This window comes from Antedon mediterranea, chromosome 10 (genome assembly GCF_964355755.1).
Source record: "Antedon mediterranea chromosome 10, ecAntMedi1.1, whole genome shotgun sequence".
NCBI classification, from domain to species: domain Eukaryota; kingdom Metazoa; phylum Echinodermata; class Crinoidea; order Comatulida; family Antedonidae; genus Antedon; species Antedon mediterranea.
Genome location: NC_092679.1, coordinates 5,775,708 through 5,800,127, shown reverse-complemented (window position 1 = coordinate 5,800,127; position 24,420 = coordinate 5,775,708). Strand labels below are relative to the sequence as shown.

The window sequence follows — 24,420 nt, the reverse complement described above, 5'->3', positions numbered from 1 at the left end:
GAATTTCACTAACCTTTGAACTTGTTTACATAGTGAACAGGTCAAAGTTTATTTTTGTCAAAAAAACAACATTTTTAGAAAAGCGATCGCGACGTGGTACACAAGTTAATTTTAGCATTGGAAAAACGCATTAATTTTACACATTTCGTAAGTATTGTCTTTTTCAAAAAATATCCTGTATTTTTCTTTATAATATAAACAGTATTCCTACTAAGTTTGAAGAAAATTGATCGTTAATCAATCACAGTTTAGCCCACAACAAATAACCCAACTTCAGAGCTGGGGGTTGAGAATGGATGTTGTTCAATACACTATATTCAATGAATAGTGCATGTTAAAGCAGATTAAAAATGCCATATTTTTTATGAAATCGACGTACTATAGCCAGATTTGTGACTAAAATGTCAAATATAAATATTAATTATTATTATTTTATACGATATTTGTTTAGATTCCAATGTAATTAATTAGATAATTTAAGATTAAAACACCATTTGAAATAACTGGTGTGGTTTTGGAAATTGCATATGGCGGTGTACTATTCTGTCATTGGCTGATATATGCCACGTGACCATAATGGTGGTCTGCCATTGGATGATTTCAATAGTATAAGGAATAATCAGCTTTTGTTTTATTTTAACTTTTTATTTTGCTTTATTTACAGTAGATATCAGACTTTAATTTAAAGAATCAAGACATCCAACTATTATTTCAACAATTTGTCTGGTAAGACCATTCTATTAATTGAAAGTAATATAGAATTTTATTTAAATGCAATATTTATTTATTGTTTAAACTTGATTTTGTATGTTTTGAAAAATGTTATAGTTATGATTATATTTTATTTTTTTATAGAAATGTCAGGAACACATAAAAAAGAGAAGAGAATGCTACCAGTAAAAGTGAAAGGCGATTTATTAACGCAATAAAGCAGTACTGTATATAATTGTTTCCTGTATCTTCTGGGAGGGGGATAAAGTTTTAAATCATTTATTTCTAATTCATCTTGATGTACAGTATAGTTACATGATCTTGCCAATTAACCTGTGTGAAAAAAAATTCAAATGATTTTTATGTGTTAAAATATGCTATGTTTATGGTTCAAATATCTATTTTGCGGGAGGGGGGTAACGTTTAAATATAATTTATTTTTAATTCATCTTAATGTACAGTGTAGATACATGATCTTGTCATTCAACCTGTGTGAATAACAAATTTCAAATGATTTTATGTGTTAAAATATGCTATGTCTATGGTTCCAGTATTTCTATTATTGGGGAGGGGGTAAAGTTTAACTACATTTTTTTTCTAAATCATCTTGATATACAGATGAATGTATTGTGTTTGATGTTATCAGTTTGATATTCAACTGGTGTGAAAAAAGAATTAAAAAAGAATTACAAACAAAAAAGTTATGACTTTATATTTTCAGAAGTAAAAGAAAGGTCACAAAATTTTGTATATTTTGTATATACAATTTATCACCGAATTTGATTATTAAAAGAAATCGTATAAAAAAAAATAGTTGACCGATTTTGTTCATTTAAACTTTGTTGAATTCCATTTTTTAAATAGAATTATAAAAAAATAGTTTGGTTAAAATCAAATAAATTTGAAATTTTTCTTGACATACCTACCTAGGCCTCCTACTAGCTAGGCCTAGGTAGCCTCGAAGTCTGAAGAGAAAGCAAATTAGTATTAACTAATAATACTATTACTTCTACTCGCGAAATAAACTACGTATGTACGAGTACGCCAAAAAAATCACCTATTATGGACAACACAATGGATGGCGCACTACTCCAATAAACTCGCCTATTGTGGACAAAAAGTCGCCTATTTTGGACAGCCAATTATGAAAGTTACCTATTATGGACAAACAACAGCGCCCTCTAGTCCCTATTATGGACAGAAAGTCCCCTATTATGGACAGAAAAGTAACCTATTATGGACAGATTTCACCAACCCTATTGCAGTTTTGGCAATTAATTAGGCTAAGGGTCTTTCACACCTGTTCCGTTGAAGTTTTAATTAATTTAAATTACACCTATCCTTTGAATAGAATGATTTTCGTAAATCACGGCTAGCTCAGTTAGTAAAACGCCATGGTCATTGATATCAATGCTTGGTAGGCCCAGGGAGGTATAAAAATATTAAATAATTTTTATACCGATCCCTGGTAGATTCGAGTTAGAATCCGCGAAATTTGTAAATAATAAGAATCACCAGCAAAAAAAAAAAAAAAAAAAAAAATCAAAAATAGACTACAATTTAATTAAAAGTAGCAAAAAAGATAACAAAAACCATTAAAATGTGTTCATTTGTTAGCTTACAGATATTTCAAAGTGAAGGAATTCTTAGTGCATAAAAGCAATGGCTGTAAATAGTTCCGAATTTTATTAATCTTGAAAACATTTTTTTGTTTTAGAATTGTTCATAGTACTTTTATTAGGCTTTTATTATACTTACTCATCCCATCATGCGAATTCAATTGATATAACCACATTATTAAGGCAGCACGGGCTACTGAGTCATTATTTCTGAACAGTCGAGTCGCTAACAGTGAGTTACCTTTTATTGCAATCGACCCAACAATACAGCCGGATTCATCTTAACAGTTTAAAGACGAACAATCATGCCAATAGGCCCAGATCAGAGTATTTTTATTTTAAAAAAAGGTTTTTTTACCTACAGGCCGTGTTTCCAAAGCCACCAAAATTAAAATTAATTTTTGGGTGCGAAAAACACGGCCTAAAATATACCAAAATGTAAAAGAGAGTAGTTTTATTCCGCGATTTTGGTAGATAAAATATCCCAATATTTTGGCAAAACATCTAATTCATATTTGAAAAAAACTATTATTACTATTATAAATTCATTACTAAAGATATTTTGTCCCCCTGAAAAAATAATTCTTAATAACATTTTGACCGCAAATTCCACTTTGATTTGACCAAATTGGATCGAAAAAAAATGTATTGAACTGAATTGAATTGAAATTTATATTTATATATACTGGGTAACCTCTTCAGTCAAAGACTGGTCTCCCAGAGGGCCCAGTTGGTGATCAGTGTGATGTACTAATACACCGGGGTAACCCCCTACTCGTCTCGAAAGATGTACTACGTTCTTTAAAGTGCACACGAGCTAGATGTGTACACTGGACCTACGGTTTATAGTCCTTATCCGAGAAGACTCGTTCTACCAGAACCATGGAGTGAGTGAGCCTCGAACCCCTGCCGATGTTATGGCTACGTAATTACGGTTCCACTGTCTTTACCTGAAAAAACTGTAATTTAAAGCAAAAGATTGTCAAATTGTCAAATTTATTTTGTCATTTTATAAGTGAAAACATTATTTGTTTTCGTTTTTTTCTACTGAAGTGATTAACTTTATTAAAACTACAAAATAACATATTACAGTATTTATTAAAGTCTGATTTAATTATCATTTTTCATATTTTTGGGGGACAATACATTTTTAAACCATGGATGAATAAACTTGATTAAAACCCACACCATCCTGCGGCCATAGCTACGGTAGTCAGTGTGTCAGAGATTGAATAGAATACTCGTATTTTTTAAAAATAAGTTATTGATTGATAGATGACGTCACTGCATGGTCATTGTACTCTCAAATATATCCGGGTAAATTCCATCTAACCGTGACGACGCGTCAAAAAGACACAGTGACAGTGTGATTATGATCGATAATTTTCAGTAATCGGCTGAACGGTTGATAAGCAAAATGGGAGTCGTTTTGAAGAGCACTTCTTCGATCTTATGCCTGCTTGTTATTATTGGTATTAACTTTGGTAAGTTGTACTGGTTACAATTTAGATGTTAGTTTCGAGTAATTGATGCAGGGAGTTTTTTAATTAGATTAAATTTAGTTGTAATTACAACACCTTCCTAAGATCCCTGGTGGCGTACTGCCCAGCTAATAGTAATAGTAGGCCTATATAGCTGTTTTTAGACAGGGAGGAGTTGTAAAATACTCCTTGGTTTAGATATATACATGGGTAAGTTTAGAGGGGTGTCTTTTTCACCTCTGCAACGAATCTGAATCAGTTTTTAAATGTGTTGGTGGTTTCAGAAATGACGACTTCGGTTGGCAAACTATTTCCAATATGTATTTACTCGTATGAATATGGAAGTTAGTCACTCTACTGAATGGTGGTTGTTAACCAAAAAAAAACCAAAAAAGAGTTCATATCCATTTATGGTTAGACTGTTTAATACAACAATTTATACCTAATTATACTGTTACAGTAAGGCCTACTGTCATTGATTTATGTAAATTTGAATTAATCCCCCTGGAAAAAATAATTTGTTTCAATATTAAAATGTTTCTGTTGAATATGAATTTTTAATGACATTTATTCACATATTTTATAGTTATTCATTTTGACCAAAAATTGGATAGAACAAACATTATTATTTAGAGTGGAGTTGTGGATTGGTGGTTATGATGCTTGGCCTCCACTCCAAGGGTCCTGGGTTCAAGTCCCATCACATGTCGGGATTTTTTCTAAGGACCAAATTACTCCACTCCCAAAGACTTGTAATAAGACTTTATGTAGAGCATCTTGTGTATTGTTTGGCTTGTGAACCTCTGAGGGTGCCTAATGATCAGCAATAGCTGGATGGATCACCCTCATTAAATATGGTTAAAAAAAAAAAAAAAAAAAAAAAATTTTCCTGAAAAAAAACCCCTGTAATATAAACTATAACAATAGAGCAGAAAAAAAATGATTTGACAACGGAAAAACGTTCATAAAAGCATTCTTTGTCTAAAAAAGTGTGAATCATATTGAATTGCAATCTGTAAAGCTACTGTAAAACCAGATTGTTTTCACCTGCTTGTATACCCATTGTAGTCAATAGAAAGTGGAGCTTTCTTTTGTCTATAAATATAAAAAACCACAAAACTATACATGTAATAAATGTAGTGACTTCCTAAAAAAAAACCAACAAACAAAAACTACTTATTTCACTTATAAAATGACAAAATAAATGGTTAAAATTAGCAAAAAATTAATTGGGATTATGTTTTTAAATTATGTATTTTAAGGTAAATAATAATTTTTAAAGGACCTTTTTGAATTTCCCCAATTTTCAGAAGCTTGGAAGACTGATTTTATTTACATTTCTAGCAGTGGAATTGAAAGCAAAGGCATGTAGGACCTACATATGCTTAATGCTTTTTAAAGCTCTTGCATATGATAAGGCAACATGATTTAAAGTCCAAACTACATTTAATATAAAATAAATACTACATGGTCCTATTACTAACTTTTTCTGTCTTTTAAATGGTTAAAAGTGTAAAAATAAGTTGAATCCAATTCATATACAGTATTATAAATCCCAACATGCATTGCGAGCGGATTGATATTGTGATTCTTCTGCGACTGACCAACTTTCAATCAACTGTGAAGGCAAAACAATGAAAGAATCGTAACTTTTCAGCGAAAATATCGGATTTTCAACAATTTGTGTTAACAGATTCTAGAAAGACAATTAATGCAGCAACTAGATGCCAGGCTAGGCCTATAACTAGCTGGTTTAATGTTTAATATAATATGTAATAATACTTTTACAAGACATCAACAATTGTAGGAAATGGGTCTTTAACCATTTTTATGATCTATGTTTTGTATTTGTGCATAAATAATAAATACTATGTCATGGTATGTTATTCTTTTCTTATGTAAGTCCCATTGTATGTAGGTATAGATGATAGAGCAGCATTATCAAGGTCTATATTGTATGAAAACACCATACAATGTGTGTTCTAGTATTGATTTTCACTTTGTGTATTTATCTTTTGTTATTGACTAGTAGCTATGTTAAATCGCCCTTTTCCTTCATCATGTGACTGAATTGCAGTCTGAAATGGAGTAGTTACAAATATTCTATCTGTGTACCTAAAGAAATCCTGTGGAATCCTATATAGAGTTTAGAGTTTTTTTCCAGTCACTAATTTCTACAGAACAAGTCCTATCATTTTTAATATACAGTATAGTCAACTCTCCCAATACCCGAATCTGAAAGCCAGAAACTCTCCTAATACCAGTTTTTTTCTTGAGGACCATAATGTCTCAAATTTCTTTTTACCATTAAAAACACATTCCTAGTGTGTAAATACTTTATTTGTCAATCTCAGTCTCATAACATAACATAAAAAATTTAACTTCATAAAAAATCCGCTTTTGCTACTTGAGTTTTGGCCTTTAAGTAAATGCTTTAATTATTAACACAATTGATTGTAAGGTTAAATTAATAAATAAGTTTAAATATAATAGTATAACATTATTTACAAATCATTTTTTTCTAGTAGATAAAGTTTAAGCTTAAAATTAAAGTGTTTCTTTGAGGACATTTTTCTAAAGTAAAGGTAGACGGTTCCAGATATTCCAGAAAACTTGACATATTTGGCAAACCTAAAGGTGTCCGGTATTGGGAGTTAACTGTAGTTGACCATCTTAATTAAGCTTAACTTTTAGTAAGAATTACATATTGTAAGAATTAAATTTCTCCTAAATCATAAAACTGGACCTTCTGAAATCAGATGTAAAAAATTGAGATTTCTCATTAATTATATATTTTTTTTAAACAGTAAATGCAGATTTCTGCAAAGATGATAATGGTTACACAGAGCTAACATGTCCAAACACTTTCAGCTTTGACTTTGACAATGACGAGAGTTACTGCTGTGGTGAATCAGGATACTATTACTGCTGTGATTATGATGCCTATCAAAGTTACAATGATATTGTAGAGTAAGTACAGTAGGCCTACATCAGTGGCATATGGCTATGAGCATTCACTGGCTAACCCCAGTGGCCCAGAGCAAGTAGCCCCAAGAATGAGCAGTCCTATCAACTACCCAGTATTGTAGAGTCTTTTAGGAATGCTAAACCAGGAGCAATCGCCTCCTGAGTTTATATGCCACTGACAGTATTTTACACAAACAGGGATGATTAAATTCTGTTGAGGGAGCAGCATTGCCGTCATTTATTCATTAATATAACGTATTCAGATGTCATGCATGACTGTATTTCATTTTCTGAATGTTAATATCAGTACTATCACTATTGTGACATAGCTGTTGGTTTTGCAAACATGCCACGGATGATGGATGATTTTAAAACTTAGAAGTATTAATCACCTTATCTCCGCACTCTTGTAGCCCATGTTTGGTTGAGAATTAACATGAGTACAATATCTGCTGATTGAGTGTAGCCTGGCAAGAGAGCCATATGAACCTGGCTTAGTTTTTAGTCCTGGTTGCTAATTACTAATTTGTATGGTTTGTTTTTTGGTTGTAGTGCCATCAGTTCAGCTGTCATTGCAGCAATTGTCATCAGTATCCTGATCGTGGTTGGTATTGTTGGTGGCATTATTGCATGTTGTGTTTGCGGCTGTGTTTGCGCCACCAAACCAAGAACGAGAACGGTTGTCACCACTGGTAAGTTATCTCATCTTTCTTAATAAAGCAATTTATCCAATAAAAATCATTTTAAGCTCTGTCACTACTGTCTGTACACTATCAAACTAATTTAAAAAAAATATGTGTGATGTGCCCAAATATGACATCATCATGGCCATATATGGGCACATCACATAAAGTTTGTTAGTGTAGACAGGGCTTTAGAAATTGGATACACTGATGTATTTCAATGAAGCATGTATATGTTATTTGCTTTCACTTTCCGGAGGAAGTAATTGGGAGATATTAAAATCAGTTTTTCAAAAACAGGCTTATTTAACAATACATTATGCTGGAATTTTATTTCTAGACAAAGCATGGTTTGTATATATGCCATTAGTAAAACAAGTTACGGCTAATAAGCAAAATTTTTAATTATTTAATCGTCAGCTATATGTACTACTTTATTATAATATTATAAGTAAATTTTAAATTGCTGTTTTTATTTTTTCACAGTTCCTCAGCAACAAGGTCAAGTTGTGGTACAACAAGCTTACACTCACCCTGGAGGTGCTTATCCACCACAAGGAGGTGCATACCCACCTCCAGGCGGTGCTTATCCACCCCCAGGAGGTGCATATCCACCCCCAGCAGGAGCTGCGTACCCACCCCCACAAGGAGCTGCGTACCCACCCCCACCAGGAGCTGCGTACCCACCAGCCCCTGCCTATACTGCTGCTGTTGACCAAAAAACACACCCAATTTAAGCTTTTCAACCAATTACATCATGACATAAGATGCAAGTCTGTCACAATTTGAATGATCATAGCAAGATGGCTAGTTGGAATGTATAAAATAACATTAGTTTAACTTTGGCACTATAGGCACATTTAACAATAAATATAAAATGTTCATATCCTTTATACTCAAGTTTAAATATTACACTATATTGTGTTGCATTATATACCATTGTATTTTTATATAGTTTTCTCAAAATGAAATAACAGAAATTTAAAATAACTACATTCCACTTTTCATGAACTTTATAGTAATAAGACTTTACAAATTACTTAATTAAATATAGAAAAAAAATAAATTAAAATTCACCATAGTTGAAGACAAAGTCAAAGAAAGAAATAACATATCATTGATGTTCATGAATTATGCAAATGTTCTAGGCTTTCAGTTAGTTGAGAAAATAAAGAACCTTGGATCCCATATTAAGCTTAACCTGTAAATATTAGTATTTTATTGATCTCTATATTGCAATACAATAATGGTATGTATTGTAAAAGATTATGTTATGTGTATTTACAGTACTCAGTGAAGCGTAAACTATTTTTATAGCATTTTGTGTAGTTTATTCGTTCTAGGTACTTGCCAACTTTTTACATAGAAAAAGCAATATTAGATATTTGTTTCAAGTAAAAAATGTATTTACTTTAATGACTGTTATTTTGATTTCTCTGGCTCTTGATATGTTTTTAGTACTACCTTTTTGTTTTTGAGTTGACCATGGAGGTATGAGTTGACGTAAATTAGATGACTTGGCGAGAATTCATTCCATTTTCATAAATTTATTGTCTCAATTTCTCTGAATTCAATTCATAACACTTTAATATAAAATACTGAATAAGCGACTTCGATAACTCCAGAGGGCGTCATATTTAAAGGTCAATCGGGACAAAAAATTCCATCTAGGCTGGCACTATTTTGTCCCGATTGACTTTTGGACTTATTGAAATGTAACTGTTTTCTTATATACTGTAGTCTTATTATAATAGTCATGTTTTTATGCTGGCCGTTGGTTTCAGGTTTATTAATTATTTATTGTTGTTTAGAGAAGATTTTAAAAAAATAATAAAAACATATTCTTAATAGAGTTTGCTATTGTTATTGTGTGTGTATTGTTATGTTCTAAAACAATTTCATAATGGAAGTATAAGCATGTATAAAATATGGAATTGACAACTCTGAGATGTCAAAATAAAATAACTAACCCCTCTAGTAAGTTTATGCTTAGTTGGCATTCCATAACTAATAATTTTTTTCTATTGTGTGGTGTGTGGGGGCGGTGTATAAACGTAACGCGTACAAAAAAACAGGAGGAAGTTACTGACCCGAAGCACCCGAAGTAAATAAAAACCAAATAATATTTTTAAAATACGTGTACACTGAAAACAGTCGATCCTGGCATGATCCTGAATTACTAAAGTAACCTCAAAAACACAATTATGTTAATGTAAGTATTTTAACCAAACCTAGTTGTTCCTTTCAATAATAACAGCCGACTAGATTTCTAGGCCCGATTGAGCAGGAAGGAAGTGTGCGGCGGCGCCCTGACAAATCGACTACTTCAGCTGCTGAGATAACATAAACATGTAGGCCTAACCTTTTTGAGTGTGAGCTGAATGGAAAAGATTACGTGTTTACCAGACATAGGCCTAGCTTGCATTTCCAGATAGTTTTATGATTTCCTTCAAATTGTTCGCCGAATATGGACTAGCTTAGCCTCTTATGATTTATCTAATCTAGGCCTAAAATAATATAAAGTAATAATTATAATAATTTACAGATAGAAAAAAGTATTATTAAACTTTACATGACCCTTGTTGTAAACTTAAACAGAAATCTTCCTTTTCTAGTTTTAAATCTAATATCAAACACAAAATGGTGTCAGAATATGCTACATAATTTTCGCCGATCTTTTAATATTATCCTTATTTATTTCGTGGTGATACATGGCATTAAATCCTTCACCCTGGTATTCAATAATCTCCGCTACATTGTATCGTTATACTTGTTATTATACCATATTTAATTATATTTCATATTGTACTCTAATTGTTATCATTATCCCTTTTATCATTATATTATATAATTGCCTGGTTTATCTTAACTTCTATAATTTAAATTTTTTATTTTTTTTTTTATTTTATGTACGTTCACTATTATATATTCATATTTTAGTCTACTCTGTAGCAATATTAGTATACTTATAGGCATACGGGAGTCACGACTTAAAGTTCAGTGAACTTACTGTGACTTCCATCCACCCACATTTAATATATGTTATGTAAATGATATATATATATATATATATAAGTGAGTGGAAAACGATAAATAAACGAAACGAAACGAAACCCTTCATTCATGTTCAGTAAGTTAATACTTCTTATTTTGTTTGAAAGTGATTGGTTAAAAGGCAGAAAAAGGCGACGAAAAGTGCCTGTTAAACCAATTATTACCAATGGAAAGGATAAAGAAAATGACAAAGAAAAGGAAAACGACCAACAACGGGACGATAGTCAAATGAAAAAGAAACCAATAAATTATGTAAAACAAAAAAGGTAATTGGTTGAAAGTGTAGCATATTAATTTTAAATTTAAAATAAAAACAACAGTCGAGGTATAAAATAGCTGCTTTTAAAAGGTAAATGCCAATCCATATGAGGGTTATAAATTGTGTCATGTTCTTTGTTGTAAACTACTTTATTTTATATTTCAGGTCAAAGTGCAATATCTTCCTTGAAATAGTCTTTCTATTTATAGGCTCAATATTATTGTTCTTTTGTTTTCTTGATGCTCCAATTCAACCAGTAACATTTAAGTAAGTTTTTGTTCCCGATAATTAGTTTTATTTTGTCCTTTACCTGATTCCTAAATAGCAAACTAAATCTATGTTTCTGTTTATGCAGACAAAAATTATTAACATATAAAAATTTATAATTTTCACTTCACACCTTTTTTTTACTTAGGATTAATTATATGATTATTGGTTAAAAAATAACCGATAATTTTGTTTTGGCTGCGGAAATGCAGCCTAGGAGGATCTACTGCAACTGATATTAGTAAACAAAAGTCTACTTTTGGAAACTCCAGTTTGGCCAACTAGAAACTTGTTTCTATTTCACATTATATATTTTCTTACAGTATGTAAATGATCGGTTTATATTTTTTTCAGATTACCACCGCCACCAATATTTGAAGGAAGTCTATCACCAAACACTAAATTGCAAAGTGCTAAAATACTACTTAAAGGCAAAGTGTTTGGACCAGAATCTCTTGCCATTAAAGATGGTAGGTATTAAGCTCTGTCTACACTATCAAACTAGTTTGAATAAAGTAAGTGTGATGTGCCCAAATATGGTAGTGATATGCTTAAATATGACATGTCCATATATGAGCACATCACACATCACATAAAGTTTGATAGTGTAGACAGAGCTTTTGAGGAGATGATGTGGTGCTCTCTCCATCTTAAGAAACAAAAGATCATTGCACCAACATCTGTACTTATAATACACTTTTTCTTCATACCTATATAAAGTCATTACTTTATATAAATATATACATTATATGGTTTTATAATTAATTATTTTTGCATTATACAGGGGTTATATACACAGGGACTGGAGATGGACAATTAATCGCAATAAATGGTACAGATGTAAACAATATAGCATCATTCCATGCCAATCAAGATAGTGAGAAGATACCATGTGGTAAGTGTAGCCAGCTCAAGTGGATAAAGAATAACAACAAAATTATTTCATAATAAGATATTTTATCATTAGTATATAAATTATTTTGTTCAGGTCTTGCAGATGTGGAGCATATATGTGGCCGGCCTCTAGGCCTACGATTCGATAAATCCGGATCTTCATTGTATGTTGCAGAAGCCTATTCAGGATTATATAAGATTAATTTAACTTCAGGTTTGTGAACTTTGACCTATAAATTGGCTCCTACAAATCCACTTCTACTACTACAGTAATAAAGTATTCTTCTTCATATATCTATGGTGTTACTGCTTCTTGATTCCCACAGACTTTTATCTGCTTTCTACCAGACAGATACAATAACAAATAAATCTTTCTACTACTAGGCACTGCCAGACATCTTTCAAAACACAATGACCAGCAAATAGGTGATCGTATGCAATTTGTGAATGACCTTGATGTGACCTCCGACGGTGTGGTGTACTTCACAGACTCAAGTTCTCGTTGGCAACGACGTGATAATGTCTACCTTATATCCGAGGGTTCATCAAATGGAAGGATTTTCAAATACGATCCCATTACGGATCGTACTGAAGTTGTTCTTGAAGATCTCGCTTTTCCGAACGGGGTGCAGTTATCTCCTGACGAGGACTTCCTTCTTTTTTCCGAGATGACTTATGCAAGAATTAATTTGTGAGTGTTAAGCTCTGTCTACACTATCAAACTATTTTGACAAAAAATGTGTGATGTGCCCAAATATCGTAGTGATTGATGTCATCGTTTCCATATATAGGCACATCACATTTTTTTCACATAAAGTTTGATAGCGTAGACAGAGCTTAAGATGTTCTTAATGTTACTATGTAACCATATTAACATTCAGTTGTACTTTTTGGTATTTCTACTGTATTTTTGCTTATTGCTGATTTAGAAGACTTTTATTACCTCAATCGATGTTCTACAAAGATACCAAAGAATCTGGGATTTTATTTAAGTCGCTAAATGAAATAATTTAATTTCTTTTTTTAGGTTGTTTTTAAAAGGAACCATGAAAGGTCAAGTTGTTAGTTTCATTGAGAATTTGCCGGGATTGCCCGATAACATTCGGGCAAGTAGTAGTGGTGGTTACTGGGTGGGGTTTGCCAAGGTTCGCAAACAGCCGTTCTCGTTGTATGACTTCCTGTCTAATAGGCCTTTTATTAAAAGCTACTTGTCTAAGGTAAGGTTCCAAAATGTTGCAGCAATGTTTAAACACTCATTTGTAATTGCAGTATATTTACAGTACTGTAGTTGAATTACTAACCATATTAAAGAATAAAATCCACTACTGTATGTATGCATTATTGAACACAAGATGGCATGAAGGTACAGAATCGGACATTGAGACCTGAGAGTGTGATCCTTGCATTACTGTACACACTTGAATGTCGTTTTTTGTGTTAAGCATACCTTTGTTAGATATTCTTAAGTCTAAATATTTGCTCAATTTTTTTTTAGTCTAGCTCTTCCTCTTCTGTCTAATCCAATAGATAAGCACCCCATGACTTTACAAGTAAATTCAAACATACTCATTACTTACTTTGAATTTTTCTTCAACAGATTATTCCATTAGAGTTATTACCACGGTATCTTCCAAAATATGGACTGATTGTGGAATTGGATCGACTTGGCAATATAAAGCAGAGTTTGCATGATCCAAGTGGTGAGGTAGTTCCAGCCTGTAGCGAAATCCTTGACACTGGTGATTCGCTGTATCTCGGCTCCTATGATAAAAATTATATTGCAAAAATTGATTTAAAGTGATAATGAATAGCAATAGTTATAAAACAAATTATATTTTTGAATTATGTTCCTCTATGAACCAATATAAACTTGTAAAAAATGCATATAAATAAACATTTTTAAAAGAAACATTTTGTTCATGAAGGACAGGTGGTTTTAAAACCGGTTGCAAACTTTAATCAAACCCTGAATCTTATATGGTACTATTATCTAAGAAACAATTTAAATAAAAATAACTATGTAAATTATGTTTCCAGTCATTTTATATTTTATTAAGCTACATTCCAGAATATATTTTTTATATGTTACAACGCTTTTTTAGTATTGCAATTAAATAATATTTTGAACACATATTTCATCGGTTTTATTCTGTGGCGCTTCCATTGGGAAATAAATACCCATTTATTTTGGGATAATTTGTTCGTCCTCCTTATACCTTGTCATTGTCTCCGTCGCGCTTGTACCGTATTTCCTGTCGCGCTTGTACCGTCTTTCCCGTCGCGCTTTTACCGTCTCTCCCGTCGCGCTTGTACCATCTCCATTGTCGCGCTGGTACCGTCTCCCTTGTCGCGTTTGTACCGTCTCCCTTGTCGCGCTGGTACCGTCTCCCTTGTCGCGCTGGTACCGTCTCCCTTGTCGCGTTTGTACCGTCTCCCTTGTCGCGCTGGTACCGTCTCCCTTGTCGCGCTGGTACCGTCTCCCTTGTCGCGCTTGTACCGTCTCCCTTGTCGCGCTTGTACCGTCTCCCTTGTCGCGCTTGTACCGTCTCCCTTGTCGCGCTGGTACCGTCTCCCTTGTCGCGCTTGTACCGTCTCTCCCGTCGCGCTTGTACCGTTAACATTACCCGTCATTTCAACTTTAATTCAGCTACTGTTAATGCATTTATAATATTATAATAATATTTATTTTATATGCGGGTTTAAGCGTCGTACATAATAGTGTTATATACCAGCGACTTTCATCTTTACATATTTATCCGCTCAATGGACCCATTGATGTTAATATAGATGTTGGTATTTGGTAATATTTCTGACTCTGTCTAACAACTATCCTTGAGCACTCTGGAGTGGTATGTGCGCTATAAAAATCTTATTATTATTATTATTATTATTATAACTACCTGCGCCGCCAGGTAAGTTTTTCATATTATTATTATTGTAAACCTGTTATATAATATTAGTAAGCACTTAGTTTATTGAGATCCCTGCTTCCATTTCAAGAGATGAATGTATTAGGCTTGAGTATCCTGCAAACCGCTGCGCCATGCAGACTTATCTTCCAACACATAAGAATTCAGGAGATACATTCTACATTCGGATTTTCTATTTAGCATAATAACAAGATGCCGATTAGTGATCGTCCTATCCGAAACAGAATCATAAATAGAGGACAAGACTCTACTGATGAAACAAGCCGTCAGAGATCGACACAAGGCGCGTCACTAGTCACCACGACACAAGGTGGAAAACCCAGGTATGCATTACGTAAGACTGTCAGAATATGGGCCCATGTTGTCCAGGAATTGCAGATAATGCTTTATGTGTCTATAACCAGGGAGATTTTTCTCCCTGCTATTATTAGGCAAGAGTACCCGGCGGTCCAGATGATAGAGCATGAAGAAAGAGTTCTACCGTGCCTTAACGGTACCTTATAAATTTAAACCTCGGACTAGTAATATGCTAAATAAATGATTATTCTGTTTGTCACCAGGAATACTCGCGTTTAGCCAAGAATGAAATTAAATAGAGTAGGCCTAATAGTGGTCATTGAAATAATTATTTTAAATCCTGTGTTTTATATAGGGCATCAAAGAGTGTGATGTTCGGCTGCGCATTACTGATCCTGGTGTCGTCAATACTGGTGATATTAATGTTCGGCGGCAGCGAACAATGGCAAACCTTCTCCTACAAGTAAGTAAAATATCAATAGGGCTAATATCATTTAAACAGCCAGAATATTTCTGACGTTGGAGATAATAATCACGGGATTTTAACGTATCTGATAGTAACGAAAATGACGAAAGAAATGATGAGCTGTCCACCTACTTTACACCACCACCAACCTATCGCTAAATATGATTCCCTCTGAACTGAGAAATGAGGTGTCACTAAATTATTTTATATACAGAATGTTTGTTATATGTTTATATGAGAGCCCCTTGATTGTCAGCGTACGCTGTTTATGGCCCCCTCTATACAAATATGGTTAAATAATAATAATAAAAACGACGATAATACTTAAGGTTGGTTCCCACTAGAACGTAACGCAAGGACGTAAACACAACGCAGGCGTTTTAACCAATGACAAGCGAAGTTATAGACAGTTAGCAATCACAAGCGAATAAGCCATCGCTTGTGATTGGTCAATTCACTTGCGTTGCGTTACGTCCTTGTGTTGCGTCGCTAGTGGGAACCACGCTTTAGGCCTATTTGTGTTGATGATTTTTGAGAATTGATAACGATAAAGTTCATGGATATTACAAAATTGCGATGTTAATGATCTTAAAGTTGTAAAATAAATTGATTTTCACAAACTTGTTTTAAGATTACCTTCACCGCCAAAACTAGACGGAATACTGGAACCTAATACGAGACTAAAGAATGGATTTCGACTTGCAGAGGGGAAGCTTGTCGGGCCAGAATCACTCGCGATGCGTGACGGTAAGCTATGCATATATATTTTTTTTTTTTTTTTTTTTTATCTTTATACTGGGTGACCTCTTCAGTCAAAGACTGATCTCCCAGAGGGCCCAGTTGGTGATCAGTGGCTGTGATGTACTAATACACCGGGGTAAACCCCCTACTCGTCTCGAAAGATGTACTAGGTTCTTTAAAGTGCACACGAGCAAGTTGTGTACACTGGACCTACGGTTTATAGTCCTTATCCGAGAAGACTCGTTCTACCACCAGAACCATGGAGTGAGTGAGCCTCGAACCCCTGCCGATGTTATGGCTACGTGATTACGGTTCCACTTTCACAAACTTGGTATCTTTATTCAATCATTATACAAAAATACATTGCAGAAACGCTGATTGTAGTATTTGTACAAAAATGATTAAACCTCTGTCTACACTATCAAACTTTAAGTGACAAAATAATGCGATGTGCCCATATATGGACATAATGATGTCATATCGCTACCATATTTGGGAATATCACTATACCATATTTTGGACATGTCACACTTTTGTTTGTCAAACTTGTTTGATAGTGTAGACAGAGCATTATGTTATATAGAAAAATTACACAATGAATACAAACAAAAAACAGACAATAAAAAAACAATACAAAGAGCAAACGCTACAACATGTGTTTGACTTGAAAAAAATCACAATCTTGAAATTACCGATATACGATTATGGAATGAAAGCCCTGATAATGATTGATAAATCAATGTGATCAATTAATCTAAATTGAATATAATTCCAGTAGCCTAATCCAGAATTCTGATTTGCTGTTTCCTACTTCCAGGTATATTATACACTGGTACAGCAGATGGGAACATTTTAGCAATAGAAGACGAAAACAAAATAAAACCAATTGCAACATTTCACCAGAACCCATCACTTGAATGCGGTATGTAGAATATTCAGAGTCTAGATAAGTTTAATAATCAACAAACACTCAAAGTGTAATCTTTACGAAATAGCGCTATATAAATGTCGCATACATAAGATGTTAGATAATTCAATTTTAAATTATAGGAAAGGATAGCATTTTGAGTTACTGTTCGTCATGCTCGTGGAGTAATTCATTTGCTTCAAATTATTTTTAAAAAGATAGCTCAGCTCAACAAAACGTTTGTTTTAGTGTAGGCCTATTGTATGAAAAATCCTAGATAAGAAATATGTATATGATAATTTTAAAGGAAGAGAAAAACTCCAAACTAGTTATGAATGATACTTAAATAAAGATGTAACTTAAAACGAATGTGAAACTAAAATATCGCAGTAGGCCTACAGTTTAACAGTACTTTTAACACACTATAGAGGACGCCCTACACTTGTTAGACGTTATACAAGATAATTATTTTTAAACATTTTTTCCATAGATCGTTACGAGACGGAACATCTATGCGGAAGACCACTGGGGATGCGTTTCCACAATGATGGGTTTTTGTACGTTGTAGAAGCGTATTCTGGTCTTTATAAACTAAATGTCACATCAGGTACCGTATTAGAATCCTGACAGAAAATAAAAACTTTTTGGTCCATGATAAAGCTCCATCACTTGTTCCGTTTCCATGGAACGGAAGACGGCCCTGTTCAATTCTGTATAATGATTTTCCATTATTTAAACACGAATGTAACTTAATAACGATAATTTTCTATTAACATTCCGATTAACACTATTTATAATTTCATCCATGGAGCTATATAATGTTATAGCTGATGAAAACCAATACAAACAAATATTTTCTATTACGCCTTCATCTATTGAATATTGATACTTATCCATATACACCTCAGCCAAATAACTTTTTTTCTGTATATAAAGGTAAGATGATACATTTATTACGCTCGGACGATCAATCGTTTAGGCAACCAATGAAATTTGTCAATGATTTTGACATCACTAAAGAAGGCGTGGTTTATATTAGTGATACGAGCTCGAACTTGGAACGTCGTGATTTTTGGTACCTTCCTCTGCGTGCCGACAAAAGTGGACGGTAACTATTTATATATGTTTTATACAACATAAATAACATACTGTTATAATGAATACCTTCATTATAATGATAATTTTTTAACAGTTTCGAGCCTTAGGCCTAAATAGGCCTAGTAATATGCATTAAATAATAATATAATTATTTGTTTTAAATATAGAGTTTCGAGCCATGAATGCCTAGTAATAGTGGTCTTCCATAAACACAGCAGTTCCATAACATATTTATTTCAAACAATGAGACCATTCTATTATTCTATCTTCTTAACAAAATAAGTGAATTTGGTTAATTTAATTTGGGTATTCAAAATTATACAGAATTATTAAGCATGATCTAAAAACAAATAAGACAGTAACATTACTTGAAGACATTGGCTGGGCAAATGGAGTACAACTCTCTCCCGAGGAGGACTACTTGCTCTACTCAGAAGGTCAATTCGCCCGTATTATGAAGTAAGTACCGGTATGGTATTGTTTTTACTCTACAGCTCACTTAATCAGTCGGTCGGTAAATACTAACTTAAACACACGACTGCAGCCATGTATATGGCCTTGTTTAATATACATTTCAAAATACCCTTTAAAAGATGGGGCGCAAAATCCGAAGAAAAAGTGTAATTTGCTGCATATGGCGCCCCATAACAACGATCCTTGTAAAATAGTAAATACCCTTCAAGTAAACAACTTGTAAATATTCAATAATGCTGCTTAGCCCAGCTAATTTGTCAAGTCAAACAGAGATAACCCGATACTTAAATTGATTTAAATTCATATCCATTTCAAATCTTGGTTTTCAAGTTAACATGACCTAGCCTACCTGACGGAAATTCTTGTGTAGAGCTGCACGTGACGACAGATAAGGCGGCCACACCTTGTAAAAATCGCTACTAAGGTATGCATCTATACAGGTGTACTAATATTATAATGCAACGTATCCTTTTAAACATGACCTTCTTGAACAATATCTCTTAAGTCTTACTCCATCAGCCTGCTTACAAGTTCATTTACATATCACTACGCGTCCGCCATTGGACCCTCCTACCATGCCGTAATACTTAGGCCGCCCCTCATGGATGTGACATAAGAAGGTTGAGAACTTAAAACATATTCTCGTCAACATAAGAAATTAGGCTAGAGGATAATGTTTGAGGGATCGGAACGTGTCGTTACCATGAGACAATCTTATTATGCCTCAGCACATGAAAATTACACGGCTCGGCCTAGGCTAGAGAACGTTTAAGAAGCTGATTCGGGCCAAGCATGCGCGTTGAAAAGATGCTTAGCGAATGATTAGGCCTAGCTTAGGTGTATGTCTGTCTGGAGATATTAAATTAACTAACCCCATATTATGCCTCTGTTACTAAATATGTTGTTCTAAAGATAAATTTTATTTTATATAGATAAGCCCTTCTCAAAATGAATATTAAGTAGAGTAATTACTTACTTATTTGACTTCAGTTTTTCAGCGGTACTCGCTCGCGATGTCAAATTTGGCGTAAAACATCGTCTGACTCTCACTCAGTGATCTGATTGGTCAAAAGTCACTGTAGTCAGCCACGTGGTACGGTAGCTTTGTGGGCATGCGTTGAGATGATAGCATGGTTCAGTTTAATCTATTTTGTCGTTGTCTTTTTTTCATTTATTGAAACCACTATGCGCTTTTTTACATGACGAAACAGGAGTAATAATAAAGCTCTGTCTCATACACTATTAAACTTTGTGAAAAAAAGTGATGACATTTTTTTGTCACATAAAGTTTGATAGTCTAGACAGAGCTTAAGGCATAAACTCGAAATATATAATTTTACATTTCTTCTTAATTACAGACTAATGCTAAAAGGGCCAAATTCCGGTAAAGTGGAAGTTTTCTACGAAAATCTGCCTAGTTTCCCAGACAATATCAGATTGTCGCGTAATAACAACACCTACTGGATTGCCACTAGTGCTCTTCGAAAACACGATTTTTCACTCTACGACTTCGTAACGGATAAACCTTGGCTACGAACGCTGATTCTGAAGGTAGGAGGCTAATTTTCAGTGACACTAAAAAAGGACACAGGCTTTGATACGCGTTTAAACTGATGCGGCTTTTGTATGCACGCGCTTCATTTTCAAGGTGTCAATTCTGAGTTCACCACATTTTTTAAAATTCATTGGTGGGTTGGAATCGCCAATGTAAAGACATAATATTTTATCAATGACTTTACTTTTCCGCCTTTTTTTTTCGATCTACAGAGTAGTTACGGTTGAAAATTTACAATTTTGCTTTAGAATGAAATAAGTCATTATTCATAAACGGTTTCTTGTAATATTATCTCTTTAGGTCTTTCATCCAGTGAACATCCTGAAGGCATTACCCAAATATTCGTTAGTTCTTGAACTTGATCTGAACGGTGACGTCATCCGTACGCTTCATGACCCGGATGGTGAAATGTTTCACACATGTAGCGAGGTGCTTGATACAGAAAAGGGCTTATTTCTAGGATCCTTTCAAGATCATTTTATAGGAAAATTATATCTTTAAGTGGATTAAATGATTACTGTTACAGTAGGCCTATTGTGGTTGATTTGTTGTTTCTTTGTTGTGTTCAGGGAGAGCTACCTGAGGGGAATTAGGAACATCTAGGTAACGTGCATCATATGCTGTTATAGACACTCTACAGTCGTGTAAAATATTTTCACAATTAGTTACTATTCAATTACGACATGGCAGACTAGAAAGCACAAAACATAATTTCCGCAGCGGTCAGTAGATAAAGTAGTAAAATATTTCATACAGCCAGACTCTAGATGACTTGCGATTGTCAGTCAGACTCTATCTAATGACAGCAGCAGATGGATGATACCAGAGAAAAGCAAAGGTTTTTACTAACCATTGTTTCATCACAAAAGATCATTTGCTATAACTAGGATATGTTTGTAAAACGACGGAACTCTTGAAGCAAAATATACAAACAATATAGATATGCCTACAATTATTTAAAAAAAAAAGCAGTCTAAAGATAAAACAAACACCGAAGATGAACATTTGGAAATCCGGCGTCTGAATTGTTTCCTTTAAATTCCCACAAGACCAGACAAAAATGTAGTATTCACATTTTACATAATCGAACCATTAATCTGTCTCGTCTCCAACAACTGGTAAAAAACCATGGATAATAAAACATGTAGCCTACCGTTAGATCAACAATTAAAATCAAAAGTTGATAACTAAAGAAATATTTGTGAATTCACGGGATGCCAGATTGTAGTAGGCCGGTTCTATCGGGTATTTGGACCTTACTGACGTTTTATTGGATTAGTATAGAGAGATGTGTTTTTTAAACCGAAAGTTTCACTTACACAAATTCCATCATCGTATCAGGAAATACACACTTGTATTATCTAGCATTCTAATTGAACAAAGTTCTATTCTCAAACAAAATTATATCGACTATAATACTCATATAATATCATCGTGAAAAGAAAATACAATGCTGACTTGTGTAAAATTTTTTTTAAGTGTTCACTGATTCGCGCATGCGCTATATTTATTACTAAACGTACTTTTAGAAACGATTTGTTGGTATGATCAAAAAGTCTGCGTTCCAATTTCTCAGTTTACACACCCCATGGGTTATGTGACAACTTTACAACCGTTGTGGAATCCACAATTTGTTGTTGTACGTCAAGGGTGACCTTGTTTAAATAGGTTAATCGGTTAATTAAATTCACTGTGGTAATTTTAGAACGAACCCCACTGTCTGGCGTATAGCCCACATAAAGTAGCAACCGTATGCTATATATAAATCAAAATTTATCACACAAAAATGTAATTAATTGCTAGTAAAGTTACATACAGTCATCCTGAATTATATGTTAAAAATTTCAAATATTCAAAAAAAAAATATTATTGGCGAACCAGTAAACTGGAATGTAATTAAATAGAAATGTAAAAAGGACGAAAGGCAATGTGTTTATAACGAGTGTGTTCATGTTTTTACAATACACTATATAGGCCTAAATAAAGAAAGATGAATAACGCATAAAAGTATCGAAGTTTTAGGGCAGGTCAAATGAATCAACATCTCTAAAGCTTTGTCTACACTATCAAACTTTATGTGATAAAAAATGTGATGTACCCATATGGACATATCACTACCATATTTAAGCATACTACTACCATATTTGGGCACAATTTTTTGTCAAACTAGTTTGGTAGTGTAGACAGAGCTTACGAATTAACTTTCAACCAATCAAAAGGATAGGCCTACACGTTCTTACTACAGCAAAGCGGGGTAAAGCCACTAACTAATCATTTATGACGATTAACAATTGTACGAATGTACCAGACAACAATACTGCCCCGGTAGATTAGAAATGAATGAAATTAGTACAAGCGGCTCTCGTAGACATCTTTTATATCGTTCATGGAGATTTGACTATTGTCACGTCAAAACTTATTCTGGATTATTTTTAAAAGATAAAAGTTAGCAAGAATGTTAATGCACACCACGTTAAAATTCCATCCTGTTCAAACATTTTGTATGAAATACATAAACATATATACATGCAGAAAGATGAGATGAGATGAGATATTTACTTCACATAGGCCTATCCCTCTCCGGTGCTTAATATGCCCGGGCAGCAGAGTTGGTACTTATTTTGACAATCTGGCAATCTTTCACATGATGAAGCCTATTATATATCAGGTCTATCATAAAGTCCAAAACTTCAACGCTATAACAAAATATATATAGATTGGATCCCAATAGACGCAACGTAATTACGTAGACACAGGACAATCGAGTTGACCAATTACAGGGGACTTCGAATAATCCATCGCGTGTGATTGGTCAAATCCCTTACGTCATCGCGTTGCGTCTGTAGTGGAAATGGTAATGGAACCAAGCATTTCTTAAAACTACAGGTATTAGCCCTACATACGTTAGTCTACGCATAAATATTTGTCTTTCATACTTGGTACCGGGTTTAGTGGTTTGTATTTGTTGGCAATGACGTCACTGCAACAATGGGAGAAGTACTAGGACGTATTTAGTGATCTAATAATACTGATCCTAGGATAAACACTTTAGAACTTGATGATGAACACATAATCCTCAAATAATATTATTTAATTCCTTTTCTGTAACTATTCTTAAACAAAATATAACCACTGGGTATTTATATTAATAATGACTATCTAATGCAGATGAACGAATTGGAATTATTAAGTAAAATAAGCAAGCCTATGAAGTATAGCAAAACTATAATCACATGACTGGCATAAATTATGATACTTTTATATAATTTAAATAAAATATTATTTACTGTAACAACAATGACATCCTTAGAGTCCTTTAATTCTGCTGCATGTGTCCCACTTTAGTTAGTTAGTTCTCACTAATTACTCATTGTACTTAAGTGCTTCTCACGGTTGGTTTTCGACAAACGTTTTAAAAATGTATTTAACTCATGAAGGTCGCCGCTGTCTAGTTAACCCCAATACCACTTTCAGTTAACCCAATTCCACACACCAGCAGTTGCTTGTTAAATCTGTTAGACGCCCGGAGTGGTGGTTCGAACTTAATTTGATGTGATAACAAATCCGTTTTTAAAACCATGTAATTTAAAGCGTCATTGGAATTTTAGGTTACGGATTAGGTTCTCCTTCAAAAAGCCCTCAGCTGCGGAAAACATATTTAACGTATCTTGTGAATATAGGCCGCTTTTATATTAAAAAAAAAAACATAACAGCAAAGAACAACGTATAACTGGCCAATGCGTATGAATCATGCATACAGTAAAAAAACGAAAATAGAGAGATTGCAATCGCTAAAAAAAGGCGTTACATGAAGACCTACAGCTATTGCTAATCTGCGGGATTACAGCTATTGCTAATCTGCGGGATTACAACTAATCCTTTATACTAAATCAAATTATGATATCGGGTACATCAGGGATTAAATATATTGAACGTGGGTGCCTTTCGAAAAAAAGTGTCCGTCTTCAAACATATTCTTCCAAACATATTGTCAGTTGTTACGTTTTAGCGAAAATG

The 24,420-nt window shown here is 33.6% G+C and overlaps 4 protein-coding genes and 1 long non-coding RNA gene across 7 annotated transcripts in view; 4 read left to right on the top strand and 1 right to left on the bottom strand.

Moving 5' to 3' along the window:
- The window catches only part of LOC140060475 (serine/threonine-protein kinase Nek9-like), a 33,037-nt gene extending 19,440 nt beyond the window's left edge, over window positions 1–13,597 (bottom strand). Inside the window, exon 1 of the mRNA XM_072106708.1 lies at window positions 13,513–13,597. The gene's annotated coding sequence lies outside the window, so the exon portion shown is untranslated. The remainder of the gene's footprint in view (window positions 1–13,512) is intronic.
- LOC140060182 (uncharacterized) lies at window positions 59–1,484 on the top strand. The gene is made up of 3 exons (XR_011847291.1): window positions 59–147; window positions 665–726; window positions 856–1,484. It is a non-coding gene; the product is annotated as an uncharacterized lncRNA (long non-coding RNA).
- Window positions 3,657–9,036, top strand: LOC140060480 (uncharacterized). Its single transcript, XM_072106715.1, has 4 exons — window positions 3,657–3,814; window positions 6,619–6,781; window positions 7,331–7,470; window positions 7,948–9,036. Exons 1-4 carry the CDS (start codon window positions 3,748–3,750, stop codon window positions 8,196–8,198), a joined length of 621 nt encoding a protein of 206 aa, XP_071962816.1. The 5' UTR covers window positions 3,657–3,747; the 3' UTR covers window positions 8,199–9,036.
- Window positions 9,178–14,314, top strand: LOC140060476 (adipocyte plasma membrane-associated protein-like). Of its 3 annotated transcripts, none has more exons than XM_072106712.1 (9): window positions 9,178–9,673; window positions 10,623–10,781; window positions 10,940–11,041; window positions 11,396–11,511; window positions 11,826–11,936; window positions 12,030–12,149; window positions 12,320–12,626; window positions 12,963–13,152; window positions 13,533–14,314. In XM_072106712.1, exons 1-9 carry the CDS (start codon window positions 9,666–9,668, stop codon window positions 13,734–13,736), a joined length of 1,317 nt encoding a protein of 438 aa, XP_071962813.1. In that variant the 5' UTR covers window positions 9,178–9,665; the 3' UTR covers window positions 13,737–14,314. The 3 variants fall into 3 exon arrangements, with proteins under 3 accessions (XP_071962813.1, XP_071962811.1, XP_071962812.1); XM_072106710.1 differs by having other exon boundaries at window positions 9,178–10,042; window positions 10,580–10,781; XM_072106711.1 differs by lacking the exon at window positions 9,178–9,673 and having other exon boundaries at window positions 10,534–10,781.
- Window positions 14,315–15,474: 1,160 nt separating this feature from the next.
- On the top strand, window positions 15,475–21,085 carry LOC140060479 (adipocyte plasma membrane-associated protein-like). Its single transcript, XM_072106714.1, has 8 exons — window positions 15,475–15,625; window positions 16,260–16,375; window positions 17,187–17,291; window positions 17,767–17,883; window positions 18,213–18,384; window positions 18,699–18,833; window positions 20,207–20,399; window positions 20,704–21,085. Exons 1-8 carry the CDS (start codon window positions 15,534–15,536, stop codon window positions 20,902–20,904), a joined length of 1,131 nt encoding a protein of 376 aa, XP_071962815.1. The 5' UTR covers window positions 15,475–15,533; the 3' UTR covers window positions 20,905–21,085.
- Window positions 21,086–24,420: the final 3,335 nt, after the last annotated feature.

Bases quoted from the DNA above. Each gene is read 5' to 3' on its own strand.
- LOC140060480 (XM_072106715.1), top strand. From the start codon at position 3,748: ATGGGAGTCGTTTTGAAGAGCACTTCTTCGATCTTATGCCTGCTTGTT. The intron at 6,782-7,330 runs GTAAGTACAGTA...TTTTGGTTGTAG, and splicing joins AGTTACAATGATATTGTAGA to TGCCATCAGTTCAGCTGTCA. The intron at 7,471-7,947 runs GTAAGTTATCTC...ATTTTTTCACAG, and splicing joins GAGAACGGTTGTCACCACTG to TTCCTCAGCAACAAGGTCAA.
- LOC140060476 (XM_072106710.1), top strand. From the start codon at position 10,585: ATGTTCAGTAAGTTAATACTTCTTATTTTGTTTGAAAGTGATTGGTTA. The intron at 10,782-10,939 runs GTAATTGGTTGA...TTTATATTTCAG, and splicing joins AATTATGTAAAACAAAAAAG to GTCAAAGTGCAATATCTTCC. The intron at 12,627-12,962 runs GTGAGTGTTAAG...TTCTTTTTTTAG, and splicing joins ACTTATGCAAGAATTAATTT to GTTGTTTTTAAAAGGAACCA.
- LOC140060479 (XM_072106714.1), top strand. From the start codon at position 15,534: ATGTTCGGCTGCGCATTACTGATCCTGGTGTCGTCAATACTGGTGATA. The intron at 15,626-16,259 runs GTAAGTAAAATA...ACTTGTTTTAAG, and splicing joins TGGCAAACCTTCTCCTACAA to ATTACCTTCACCGCCAAAAC. The intron at 17,884-18,212 runs GTACCGTATTAG...CTGTATATAAAG, and splicing joins TAAACTAAATGTCACATCAG to GTAAGATGATACATTTATTA.